The sequence below is a fragment of the Lolium rigidum genome, chromosome 1 (assembly GCF_022539505.1).
Source record: "Lolium rigidum isolate FL_2022 chromosome 1, APGP_CSIRO_Lrig_0.1, whole genome shotgun sequence".
NCBI lineage: Eukaryota > Viridiplantae > Streptophyta > Magnoliopsida > Poales > Poaceae > Lolium > Lolium rigidum.
This window is the reverse complement of record NC_061508.1, coordinates 226,793,504-226,806,787: the sequence shown is the minus strand read 5'-3', so window position 1 is coordinate 226,806,787 and position 13,284 is coordinate 226,793,504. Positions and strand designations below refer to the sequence as shown.

Genomic DNA, 13,284 nt, shown 5'->3' with positions numbered 1-13,284 from the left:
CAGCTCGTGTGGCCGCTGCAGCCTTGTTGCTCGTTAGGGTGGGGTCCGCACACTGCTCGCCAGGCGCCTCTGACACGCGCTCCCAGTCGTCTCACTCGGGCTTCGCCTTTCGCTCCGCACCCATACAAAACTGGCCGAGAAGAAATGCGCACCTCCCCGTATTAATCACAGTCGCCGAGGAAAAGACGCAAGGAAATAAATGAGTACTTGTACTAGTACTAGGAGGAGGAGGGGGAGAGGCACAGCTACCATTGCCTAGCCGCGTAGAGGGGGTTTGTTTCTTCGCCTGTACCTGTCACGGGGGAGCCATGGCGGCGCCCACATTACTCCCGCGCCTCTCTGCCGCCGCCGCCGTCGCGCTCGCGCTGCTCGTCGCCGCGCTGCCTTCCGCAGGTATGTCACCGCCATGCGCCTCCCTAACCCCCGCGATTGATCGCATTCTTCGGTTTCCTTTCTTTGCTTTAGGTTTTTTTTTCTACTGTTGTATCAAGAGTCTTCTTCCTCCTCTTCCAAAAACCAGTTTTCTTGGCCTCGCGCCGCCGCCGTCCACTACGAGGCCGAGGGTTTTCTCCATATAATGAGCACGCGATATGTAAATCGCCGCACATTCTTCGATTCCTAAGAGGGGAAAAAAAATCTTATATGAGGAATAAGAATCTCGAGCCATCACAACCCCACCTAGATTTCCGCCAACTCTGCAATAATGTGTATTGTTCCATTTAGAATCGATCATAGGCATCCTGTTGACTGCGGAATGTGCAGGCATATCTGATGGTTTCAGACTACTTTCTCGATTTTTTATTCAGCAGGACTGGACTGGATGTGTCTAGTTCTTTCTACTAGTATCAAACGAATCTTGATCCGTATTGTGCTTTATACTCCTTTTTCATTTTCAGTTATAACCTGATGATGTCAACAAGGAGATTTGTTGAAACGCATATCACCAAGTCATGTATACTACTGTACTATTAATTATTTATTTATTAAGGTAGTACTAGGATATATCTTCTCGATTTGGTGGGCACCTCAGTGGATGCACACATAAATCGCCACGCATTTCCGATTCATAATAACAGGGACAAATCTTACGAGGAACCAGAATCTACACCATCGCTGCAACTGTTAGATTTCCGTCCTTTTTTTTTTCCAGACATCTCATATATAAATGTGGCCGCAGTACAGTCACTTGTGTAGTAATGCTAGGGGGAGAGGGGGCAGCGTATTGTTCCACTGTAAACTGATCATAACGTCCAGATCACCGGCACCCTTTTCTCTGCGGACTCTGCATTTTTGTTTCATAGTTTCGCTGTTCTTCCTCTGTTCTTTATTCAACCACGATTGGATGTGTGTAGTTTCTTCTGGTAATTGAGCTTTATACTCTCTTTTTTTTCTGGTTAAATAAGGAATTGATGTGAACAAGGAGATGTGTTGAAACGCATGTAACCAGCTCATGCACTCCATTATTCAATTTGAGCTACTGCGGTACCTCCTTCTGAAACTTGCCTATCTCATCTCTCTGCAGAAGCTTATGACCCTCTTGATCCAAATGGGAACATCACTATCAAGTGGGATATCATGGAGTGGACTTCGGATGGCTATACTGTAAGTACACCAACGCTAAATTGTCTGCCTTGTATCATTAACACATACTACTCTGTATATAATATGCAGCTGCTGTTCTGAAACTTTGTCATCACTTAACATCACAATGCACGTCCTCTGTAATAAAAGTAGATTAATATTCTTTACTGTAATATTTCTAAATCATAGATTTGCTGGTTATGCAATTCTATTTCTTGGACCTCAAAATTCTCCACAGTTGTAATCTAAAACACAATAAAAAATCGTTGCAGATCTTTATTTCCTCTGATTAATGTTTGCTTTTCGCATCAATAATGCGGAAAATGGGGGCTTCTTTGGGCATTATTTTTCCGCTCTAATGTTCTCATGTTATGGCTAGTGTACCTCCATTCCATAATATATGCCGTTTTAGCAAACTGTTTTACTTTGCTAAAAAGGCTTATATTATGGAGCGGAGTGATATGCCATTACCACAGTGTGTAATGAATTGTTGTCACTGAATCAAAATGAAAAAAAATGCTTGCTTTCGTACTTTGAATACAATATACTGCCTTTTTAATTCACTCTTCTTGGTCAATATTCTTTTCGATTAGTTTCAGTTAGAGAAGGGATTGTTTATGCAAGATGAAATGGCAGCATTCAGAGTTACTCTAGTTTCTAACTATTCGTATTTCCGTTTGAAGTTCATTCAAAAGTCAGAAACAAGTGCCTGTTTTTAAGATGGCTCTTATTTTTAGTTTGACATCAAATTGGCATTCTAAAATTATAAATCTAACGAACGAATGCACTTTTTTTTACCTAATTCTAGTTCGACATTTTTTTTTCTGCTGTTGATGTCCTGTAAAATCTGCATTTCACAGGCTGTTGTGTCCATATACAATTACCAGAAGTACCGTCATATCCAAGCACCTGGGTGGCATCTTGGCTGGGTTTGGGCAAAGAAAGAGATCATCTGGAGCATGCTCGGTGGGCAGGCCGTAGAGCAAGGGGATTGTTCTCACTTTAAAGGCAACATACCACACTGCTGCAAGAAGAATCCAGTAACAGTTGACTTGCTTCCTGGTGTGCCATTCAACGTGCAGGTTGCAAATTGTTGCAAAGGGGGAGTTCTTAGCTCATGGGTACAGGATCCAGTCAGTGCAGTGGCATCGTTCCAGATCACTGTTGGACGATCTGGGACTAGCAATAAGACAGTTAGAGCGCCGAAAAACTTCACTCTCAAGGCCCCAGGTCCAGGATATACCTGCGGAGTAGCCCAAACAATGAAACCACCCACTAAGTTCATTTCTCCTGATGGGAGGAGAACTACTCAAGCCCATGGTAAGTGGTTTCAGTATTCTTCCTTTTCTGTTTATAGTTGTTTTTTTTGCGGGTGTTGTTTAGTTGCTATTAAGACAGAACCCACATGTTTTCGGATTTTGGTTAGAATCACAGTTCAACAGTCAATATAGCACATGATCAACTCGCTGAATAACCAAATGATTCTCTCTTTTTCAGTGACTTGGAATGTGGAATGTACATATTCACAGTTTGTTGCTCAAAGAGGTCCAACTTGTTGTGTTTCACTCTCATCGTTTTATAACGATACAATAATAGACTGTCCAAAATGTTCATGCGGCTGCCAAAACAACATAACCAAACCTGGGAGCTGTGTGGAGTAAGTATTATCACTTCAAAATTCTCTGAAAAATGATATACAGTTTGTGCTTTTAAATACTAATTTTAAATGTATTCCTTACTTCTATAGGAGTAATTCTCCTTATTTGGCTTCTGTGGTGAATGGACCTGGGAAGGACAGCTCAACTCCTCTAGTAGAATGCACACCCCATATGTGCCCAATAAGGGTGCACTGGCATGTTAAGCTCAACTATAGGGACTACTGGAGGGTGAAGGTCACAATTACAAATTGGAATTACCGGATGAACTACTCGCAGTGGAACTTGGTTGCTCAACACCCAAACTTTGAAAATATCAGCACTATTTACAGCTTCAACTACAAAGCTTTAAATCCCTATGGAGTAATAAGTGAGTACTTGATTCATACTCTTGGCATGTTTCATTTCAGATTTTTGATGTAATGTTAAAGCTTCTGACTAATATTTTGCTGCAGATGATACTGCAATGTTGTGGGGTGTCAAGTACTACAATGACCTGCTCATGGTAGCTGGTCCAGAGGGCAATGTGCAATCCGAGCTTCTGTTCCGGAAGGACCCGTCGTCCTTCACCTTCGGGAAGGGCTGGGCGTTTCCAAGACGCATATACTTCAACGGCGAGAGCTGCGTCATGCCTCCACCAGATTCGTACCCAGTGTTACCAGACTCATCTCCTAGATTGAAGAAGACGACGTTTCTCATTCTGTCTGTTGCCTTCTGCGCAATGGTGGCGTTCTTGCACAATCATTTTGTGTTGGATAAATACTGCGGAAAGTCCTGACCCACCTGGCTGTTGACTGCTGACATCTTCAGTTTCTGGCAAGTTTAGGATGTAGGCTCGCAACAAAAGCTGATTCAGGTGTGTTTTAGGAAGTGAGCTTAGGCTCCTTCAATTCATTCAGGTGTAGGTTGTAAATTCGTGTGGTTTTGTGCTCTCAGCCTGAATACTGAGACCTGATTGGGATAACTCCAACGCAATTTATCCAGATAAATGATTGGCATCTTTACTTTCAGAACTTTTTGTAGTTGGGTGACAAGTATCCAATATTTTTAGTATTTTCTTTTCTGATCCAAGATATACATTTCAAAGCAGGCCTAATCGAAATTCAGAAAGCTACGTTGTACATGAAGAAGATCTGGCTTGGAATTGTAATTGCAAAACTGCACAACATATTTTTTCCTCGGCAACCCAGCCTCTATGGCACAAAATCCAATCAACCATATGACAACTTACCTACACCGCCCTGCTCATTCCAACATGAGAAATTAACAAGATGGGATTAAAAGATCCCTCTTGATCGATCATGCTAGTAGGAGTAGCACCAGCAAGCACGCCATGGCAGCGACGGTGGAGGCGACGGGGAAACGCGGCGCGGAGTTGGGCAGGTAGGGGTAGGCGTCGGGTGGCGGCATCTTGCACTCGTCGCCGTTGAAGTAGATCTTGCGCGGGAAGGCCCATCCCTGGCCGAAGGTGAAGGTGCTGTCGTCCTTGCGCATGAGCACCTCCGACTGGACGTTGCCGAACGGGCCGGCCTCCATGAGCAGGTCGTTGTAGAGCTTCATCCCGTAGAACATGCCCGTGTCATCTGAGGCGGAAGAAGAGAGATCTTATTAACTGATGGATCCAAAGCAAGATGCTTGTACTGGAACCAATCTGAATGAACGCGGGGCTTAAGACTTACTGATGTTGCCGTAGGGTAGGAGTGGCTTGTACTGGAAGCTGAAGACCTCGGTGACATTGTTGAGGTTAGGGTGCTGCGCCACGAGCGTCCACTGCGTGTAGTTCATGCGGTAGTTGAAGTTGGTGACGGCGATCTTGGCGCGCCAGTAGTCCTTGTAGTTGAGCTTGACGTGCCAGTGCACCCGGATGGGGCACATGTGGTTGGTGCACTGCAGCAGCTGCGCGCCGTCCTTCTTGGGGGTGTTGACGCCGGGGGTCAGCGCCCGCTTGGAGTCGCCCATGATGCAGCCGTCGCTGTGGCTCTTGCCGCCGCGGCCCTCCGTGCTCTTGTGCGCGCCGCAGCCGCACGCGCACCGGGCGCACGGCACGATGGTGCTGTTGTAGAAGGAGGAGAAGGAGACGCAGCAGGTCGGGTACCGGGAGGCAAGCTGCTGCGTGTAGGTGCAGGTCACCGTCCAGGTCATCAGCGCCTGGGTCTTGCGCCGGTGGTCGGTGCTCCAGTAGACGGTGGAGGGGACGATGGTGGCGGGGCCGCAGGTGTAGCCGAGGCCGGGGCCCATGAGGGTGAAGTTCTTGGGGAGCTTCACGGTCTTGTTGGTGGTGCCGGCGAGGCCGACGGAGACCTGGAACGCGGAGACCGAGCCGGCGGGGTCCTGGCCATAGGCGGAGACGACGCCGCCGCGGCAGCAGTTGGCGATCTGCTGGTTGTAGGGCACGCCGGGGAGGAGGTCGACGATGGAGGGCGTGTGCTTGCAGGAGTGCGGGATGCCGCCCTTGAACTTGGAGCAGTCGCCCTGCTCCGTCGCCTGCGCGCCCACGATGGACCAGATCACCTCCTTCTTGGCCCACGACCAACCCAGCGTCCACCCAGGCGCCATGATCTGACGGTACTGCTGGTAGTTGTTCATCGTCACCATAGCCTGATGAACCATGCATGTCAGTGTCAGAAATCCATGGTTTTAAATAGCGGGCTACAGGCTATAGCCGCACTCTAAACAGCTATAGCCAGGCAACGGGCTATAGCCACATTTAAGTCTTTAGCACCTTTAGCGGGCTATAGCACTAGCAGCATACGGAAAGGTATAGTCGGCATAGCGGCATAGCCGGCTATTTAAAACAGAGCAGAAATCTCAAATATATCGTCGGATCATGCATGTCAGTGTGCACTCACCACGTATCCGTCAGGCGTCCACGATTGGATATCCCATTTGAGGGTAATGTTTCCTCTCGGATCCAGGGGATCATACGCCACTGCAGCCAAGAAACGATCGATGATGAGTAACAAGATGACTCGCTAGCTCGATCAGGCAAGAAGCAAAGAATGCAGAAGCAACTTAGACTACCTGCGACGGCGGAGCATGTGACTACAAGGATCAGAGCCAGTAGCATAGAGTTGCGGAGCTCCATGGCATGCACTCCCCTGCAAGAACAGCGCGCAAGCACACGATGTCTAGCACAAGTGATCGATCGAGCTGAGATGACCCTTGAGGAAGTGGCAGGCAATTAAAAGGCCATGCATTGGGCAAGAATAAGAAGACAAGTGAGGCATCTCACACGGCGAGCCAGCGATCGAGATGGCATGTCACACCGTCGGTTGGGTTACTTCAAAATAACTCCATTGAATTAATCCGCGGGTGATGGCTCAACCTCACCTCTCTGCTACTGATCCATCGATAGATACATCATACTCCGTGTCCCTGTGCGTGCTCCGGAATCAGAATTAATCTCCTGGTGGCGTTGCGTCGTTGCTCTCGCACACGTCGGCTGGCCGGCTCCCTGGTAGGTAGCTCAACGCTGAGCCGAAGCAACCGCGGTAGGCAAGAGGGAAAGGGACGCGGGAGATCTCTGCACAAAAAGGATGGACCTTTGCAACGGTATCATCTCTGGTTAGCTACGACAGCGACGGTGGAGCTCTACTCGCCATCTTTTAATTAGTTGTGTGAGGTGCCCGGCTGTTGTTCCTCCTATTGCGATGTTTGATCGGCTCCTCCTCCGCAGCAGATGCAGATGCAAATCATGGGTATCTCCTGACTGCACTTTCTTTACTTTCTTTTCTCATGGCTAGTTTATCTAGAAATCCTTGATATTTTGGGGTGTGACTATTTCTCGGTCGAGAAATAATTTCATTCTCGGTGAGATGATGCCATCAAATCTCAGTTGCAACATGGGTTGCAACTCATGACTAGAACGAATCACGATGCAAATTAGATGGTGTAGAACTTGACTGAGCACAAAGTTAGCAAATCCCATATTTTTGTGAATTCGGTAGGTATTAATGATGGACTTCTTGCAGATGTCAATGGTGTCATGTTTCTCAAAGGAAGAAGTCTGTGTGATGTCAATTTTGTTCGAAACGAAGGTTAAGCTGTAGTCTCTTTATTAATTTTATTCAACAAAGGATTGGCGAATATTATACATCAAAAAACCTGAAACCATCACGCAACACCTATACACCGGGCAATGAGTCAAAAACATGCTAACCGGGTCTTGTGCCTTGAAAACACGAAAACCGCTTATCAACTAGGAGCCGCGAACATCGCATGTCCCGAGACACCCTCTAAGGGAAATGTGAACGCTCATCCGGTCTAGCAGACTCTTAGCAAGTACCTCATGCACACGCTATAGAAGCCGTCACCTCCATCGAACCTCGAGAAATATTCATGTAAAAAATCCACATAATCTTCATCGTTCCTGTTGTCGACGCCCCCACAACGATAGACATCGTCACACGCCCACCGGCAAGACCCCGATGCACCATGTCGCCAAGACTCAACATCGTAGATGGTAGATACCACGCCTCTCCACCTTCGTCCCCACGCGAGAAGCACACGGAGACCGTCGCCCAACCACCAAAGCCGTCCACACGTTCATCTAGCCCATGTATATCTCCAAAGATGATGCCCCCATAGGGGTGACGAAACATACATCACCATCATTTGATCCACACATAATGCCTCGAACGAGGACTATGACATCCACGGACATACCCGTCAGTCTCCCATAGATCTGAGGTTTCCCCTGGAAACAGTGGAGCGAGAGACGCCCCTACCATCACCTCCAAAGAGGAATACGACGCCCACAGGCATCACCGCCGATGGTGGCACCTCACCCTTTTCACTAGTTGTTCAACCATCTCATCCTCAATGTGGACCACCACACCCCACGGCGAACCAATTCGTCACCAGGAAAACACCACGAGGCAGCACCAGCACCGACCAGATCTTGCAGCAATGTGGAAGGCAACCAACAACGAAGGAGGTCAGCTCATTTCGTTACCGATGATGGCCACGCACACACCGAACCGGGGTGTCCGCTCGAGATTTTCCGCCGCAACCGCACTTCCAAGCCAGGACTAGGATCCGGTGGCGGGAGGGGGAGGCGGCGACTTGTTCTATCGGCGAACTTGACGACTTCTCTCCCCTATGCCGCCCTAGAGGACAATGCGGGAGGGGGGTGGCGTTTTGCGGGAGGTGGGAGGGGGTGCAGGAGCACATGAGAGGTTGGTGGTAGGCGGCGCCTGGGGTTGGGGCGGCGACGATCTGGTTGGCGCCCCTAGGAGTCCCGAGTTTGAGCCCCTATGGGGCTTGACATTGAGATCCAACCTAAAATGGGGGATAATTTCACTTCACCGGCCTTTGCGCTAACAAGGGATGCATATGGCCATTAAACATGAGTAACATGATTTTTAATTTTGGTTAAGCATCAAGCCTGATCCTCAGGATACATTGCAAGAGGGTTAGGCGCATCCGTGAGGATTTGAACTCATGTGTTGAGTTTGTACATCCACTCCCCTCAACTTGAGTGTGATCTCAACGGACCGCGAATTGTTCGCCTGCAAACGTTCCGAGGCCCACCGCCTCTTCTGGCACCGGTATGCACGTCTCCACTACCGTGTCAAGCTTAAGACAAAGTCGAGGTGTCACCGGTGAAGCCTTGCCGTCGTGTCTTTATTTACTCATCTAAGTTTAAGTCGATGTGTTACCGGTGAATCCCCGCCGATGCCACGCCCTTCTTTATTAGTATCTATGTTTAGGTTTAATATTTTTGTTTGTTTGATAGTAGCTTATCACATGTACCACGCGATATGTTTAGGTTTAATATTTACAATGCAGAAATGGAACTATTTGTTTGCTATGGTGATGAAATATGAGAGCTATCTATGTCAAGAAAATATTCCACGAAGATCAATTTCAAATATGGAGTTTCTATTTCTAGTATATGCGCTGATGCGTTTTCTGAACCTTAAACTCGTATCAGGTACGTGATCCGCTACATCCGGGTTGGAGACATCACGGATGCTAGAGTTGGTCTAAGGGCGTTTACAATGATGATATCTTAGCAATGCCACATAGGATAAATGCTGATGTGGAGGAAAGAGAAACTCAAAAAAAGACTTTGCCTTCTCTTAGCTAAGAGATGATGTCTTAGCATAATTTGTCTCACCACATATTTAGGATATCTAGTTACTAAAGATAAAAGTAAGAAATAATTCATTGTACATCATGTTTTACTGTCATATCTAGATTACATGACATAGTTAAGATAAGACGGTCTTATCAACCATTGCACATGCCCTAACTAGCTAATAGGAATTTTCAGAACATAGGTACTCTTTAAACCGATATTAGTTACTCCGGTCTTAAGTTACATAATTTACCGACCTCTAAATTACAGACAAGTCGGGATGAGAGAGTTTCCTTTAGACCTCTCATCTAAAATTTGTCATATTTTTTCTAAGCTATATACTTCCAATTTTGATTATGAAAAATAACAAGCACATACATCCTCTGCATGTAAAATTTGTTCCAAAGTTTTTTTTTTTTTTGAGAAACACAGTACAAACGCAGGCGCTCACATACACGCGCATACACTCACCCCTATGAACGCACACACGCACACCCTACCCCTATGAGCACCTCCGGAAGACCGAGCCGGCGGATTGGATCTTGAAATTGACGAAGTCACCACAGGCGCCTCGCTGTCGACGGGAACGTCGCCTCCCACTGAAAGAATATTTCCAAAGTTTTGAAGAGCTGGAGATACGAATTTTAGGGCAGGCAAGTTATCATCATGTTCATGAGTATCAGGTTCCATCATGTATTTTTGCTAACTTGCTAGCGTTCAGGACGGGTCGCGATAGTTTCATGTACACTCAAGGTCTCGATCACCGTAACCTTCTAAGATTCCGATAATTATTATTTTTTATCGTTTTATTTGTTTGGCTGTACCGAAACCTTGACTGGCACGTCTAATTGGTACATATGGTCGCTTTCTCTGCGGCTTTAGTGTGCATATAGTATATGACACGCTGGGGGGACTGCCTGGTTACTGCGCATCATGCTTTGTATTTTTCTTGACATTTATGCCTGCCTTCTTTCCGAGGAGAAAGCAAAGCCACCTGACTGCCGGGCTGAGTTTGGAACTTCAATATTGGACAGTTACAATAGAGATCTCCTGTGGAATAAATAAATATTTATCATCTGGCCCTCGGTAGCCAAATGCAATAAGCAAAAGCTTGCAACATCAAGACACGCGAAAGAGAAAACCATAACTTACGGAGCTACGAGGTAGAAGATGAAACCATTTATTTGATCGTACTAAATTAATGGACCACGTTGATGAGCTCTGGCCTCAAGCACAAGCTTTTGGTGTTATTAAAAATCCACTCGTGCTCAGAAATGTAACTTTAGACTTCTGTTCTATACCTAAAGATCTGATGTTCCAACAAACACTAGTAGGATGATCTGGCCTGCAACATGAAAGGAGAACAAATTAAGTTAATGAGCTTAGATAAAACATTTTAAGATGATACCCCCACCATCCTAAAATGTAAGGCGTCTAAAGATTATCTGAAAGTTAAATTTTACTAACTTTGATTAAATATTTAGGTAAAAATAATTACATCTACAATATCAAATGGATATATTAAAAATACACTTTGTTGTGAATCTATTGATACTGATTTAGTATTGTAAATATTCTATTTATATGTATAAACTTGGTTAAACTTTTGAAACATTGACTTTTGACCAATCCATGCCTTACATTTTGGGGCGGAGGAAGTATGCCCTAACTACAACATTAATCACACATTTTAAGACACCTAAACAAAAGGATGACATACGAACTCCTACTGCTCTGCTAAAAAAATCGCTTCAAAAAGACTTCGCACAAGGGCACGTGTATGACCTTGCACGCGGCAAAGGTGCATTCAGGGCAGGGTCATTAACGGCGTACACGGCTCGACGCTACGCTTCCTCACTGAAGCTCGTGAGATTGCTCTCAAGGTTCATCAATACGCGTTAGAGACTTAGAATTCACCTCCTACCAACAGCACCCTCATCCTAATGTGTAATTGCTCGGTTCAATAAGGAAATATCAAAACATGCAAAGACAATTGCTCCAATCAGTGGTGACTGCTCATCATCTTCCTAATTTATTCACACAAGCGCGGCTACAAATCCCGCTTGCAGTTGCAGTAGGTTAAGAGGTTTATTTAAGTTCCAAACTGGATAGATCAGTATGGAAGTAACGAATCCCTACAACAACCAATCTAATCAAATAAAAACAGCGTTCATTCGACACAAATTCACAGATCCAACACAAAATCAAATTCCATCTGATTCACAATATAGTTAGTTTCGATCATCGATACGGTCTTCAGCAACATTGGTCTTGAAAGTAACACTATGGTCATATTTAAAAATGTATTGTTTCAAACAAAAGTAAACATTATGGTTCATACCAAATCTAGCAATATCAGTTTGATATTGTTTGAGTTGGTACTTCATTCTATACTGATTTTCAAACCCATTTTCATTTACCGGTGCAAATTATAAAATTTGTATGTTATGAATCAATAAGATGATGCAGCGCAAGGTTGTGGGGCAACTCCACTCTGTTGCTACAACGTGCACAACACAAATATTGAAGGAACCACTTCAACGTGTTGCGTTAGATATCGCTCTAGAGGCGTAAGCTAGATATCGCTCTCGGAGTGGAGGCTGTCAAGAGTAGTCCAAAACTCTCAACATACAAATCTAATCTAAGATTTAAAACAAGAATATAAAGTTCATGGTACATATAGTCTGCTCACAATTTATCTTTACTCACAATTAGGCCATTCTAGAGAACACTACTTAAAGTAGGAAAGAAATACAAACAACTTAGTTACAACTCATAACTAGAACACACTAGAAACAACTATAATATATATGACTAAAGGATCAATTTATGTGAAATATTATAGAAGTGTGTAGAAGTCAGTAGTAAAGTTTAGTTATTTTTACTTTCTCTATTATTCTCCACCATAGGAGGGAGTAACAAGTGAATGGCTATGGTATGTGAACATGAAAAATGTTCCTTAAGCTCCAAATTCCTCACTCATGTGAAAAACCTCTTGAGAATTCCTTCATTGCGAAAAACATATCTGAACTTCAGCTAAAACAGTCTACATTATGATCATTACGTGCATATATTTTCCAAATAGACCAAACATAAATGTGTAAAGTAGCCTGCATGCTCCATGAATGGTGCAATAAAAACAGTAACGGGTTGCAAAATGAGTGATATAACAAGGTGGAGTTGTTCGTGTCGAAAGAGTGAATTATCCATCAAACTTCCCTCAGGAAAAATCCTAAACTTTGTTTAGTTCGATCTATTTCCTAAGTGGTAATGTTAAACAGAACACACAGCCCACAACCATGTAACTATTCGCTACACTTGCAATAAGCCAACAAAATACTCCCAAAAGAATGAGCAAAGCACAACACGAAAGGAATACGACATCAGGCAGCACCAAGTTTCAGAGCTCCCAAAATCCTATAACTCCAACAGGCTGTTGCCTCGTAGCAGTGGCATATCGAGGGGTCGCCTGATCACGCAGGGATATGCAGAATGGATTCGAAATTACTAGTAATAAGAGCATCTCCACCGACGTCTTGATAGCGGCCCCGATAGCAATTTGGGGGCCGGGAACCAAAATGGGCTCGCACCGGCCAGCCCCAAACGGCGCCGGCGATTTTTGGAGCCCAATAGAAGCGCCGGCAACCCCGTGCCGGCTCCTTCGCCAAGGGCGCGAATCGGGTGCACCGGCGCCTCGCGGGGCTGAAAATTTTGGGCGTGGGAGCCGCCAGCCGCACAACAACAAAATATACATCTTCTCCCCCAAAACCCCGTTCCCTCCGCCGCTCATTTCTCCCGCCAGCCGCTCCATCTCCCATCCAGCCTCCAACCCGAAAAACCCTCGCCGCCGCGCCATGGCACCGAAGAGAAAGGCTCCGGTAAAGGCAGCGAAGCCGCCGACGAAGGCGCCGCCGAAGACGCGCACCGTCGCACTGAAGGAGAAGCCGGCGACCATGTCGCGGGAGG

At 45.7% G+C, this 13,284-nt stretch overlaps 2 protein-coding genes across 2 annotated transcripts; one reads left to right on the top strand and one right to left on the bottom strand.

Moving 5' to 3' along the window:
• The first annotated feature begins 308 nt into the window (after positions 1-308).
• Positions 309-4,014, top strand: LOC124690831 (COBRA-like protein 2). The gene is made up of 6 exons (XM_047224163.1): positions 309-393; positions 1,523-1,602; positions 2,442-2,901; positions 3,079-3,238; positions 3,329-3,606; positions 3,692-4,014. Exons 1-6 carry the CDS (start codon positions 309-311, stop codon positions 4,012-4,014), a joined length of 1,386 nt encoding a protein of 461 aa, XP_047080119.1.
• A 245-nt stretch (positions 4,015-4,259) lies between these two features.
• On the bottom strand, positions 4,260-6,485 carry LOC124690821 (COBRA-like protein 5). Its single transcript, XM_047224153.1, has 4 exons — positions 6,258-6,485; positions 6,086-6,165; positions 4,916-5,834; positions 4,260-4,819 (listed from the first exon to the last, which is right to left on the bottom strand). The coding sequence occupies exons 1-4, from the start codon at positions 6,319-6,321 to the stop codon at positions 4,536-4,538; spliced, it is 1,347 nt and encodes a 448-aa protein (XP_047080109.1). The 5' UTR covers positions 6,322-6,485; the 3' UTR covers positions 4,260-4,535.
• Positions 6,486-13,284: the final 6,799 nt, after the last annotated feature.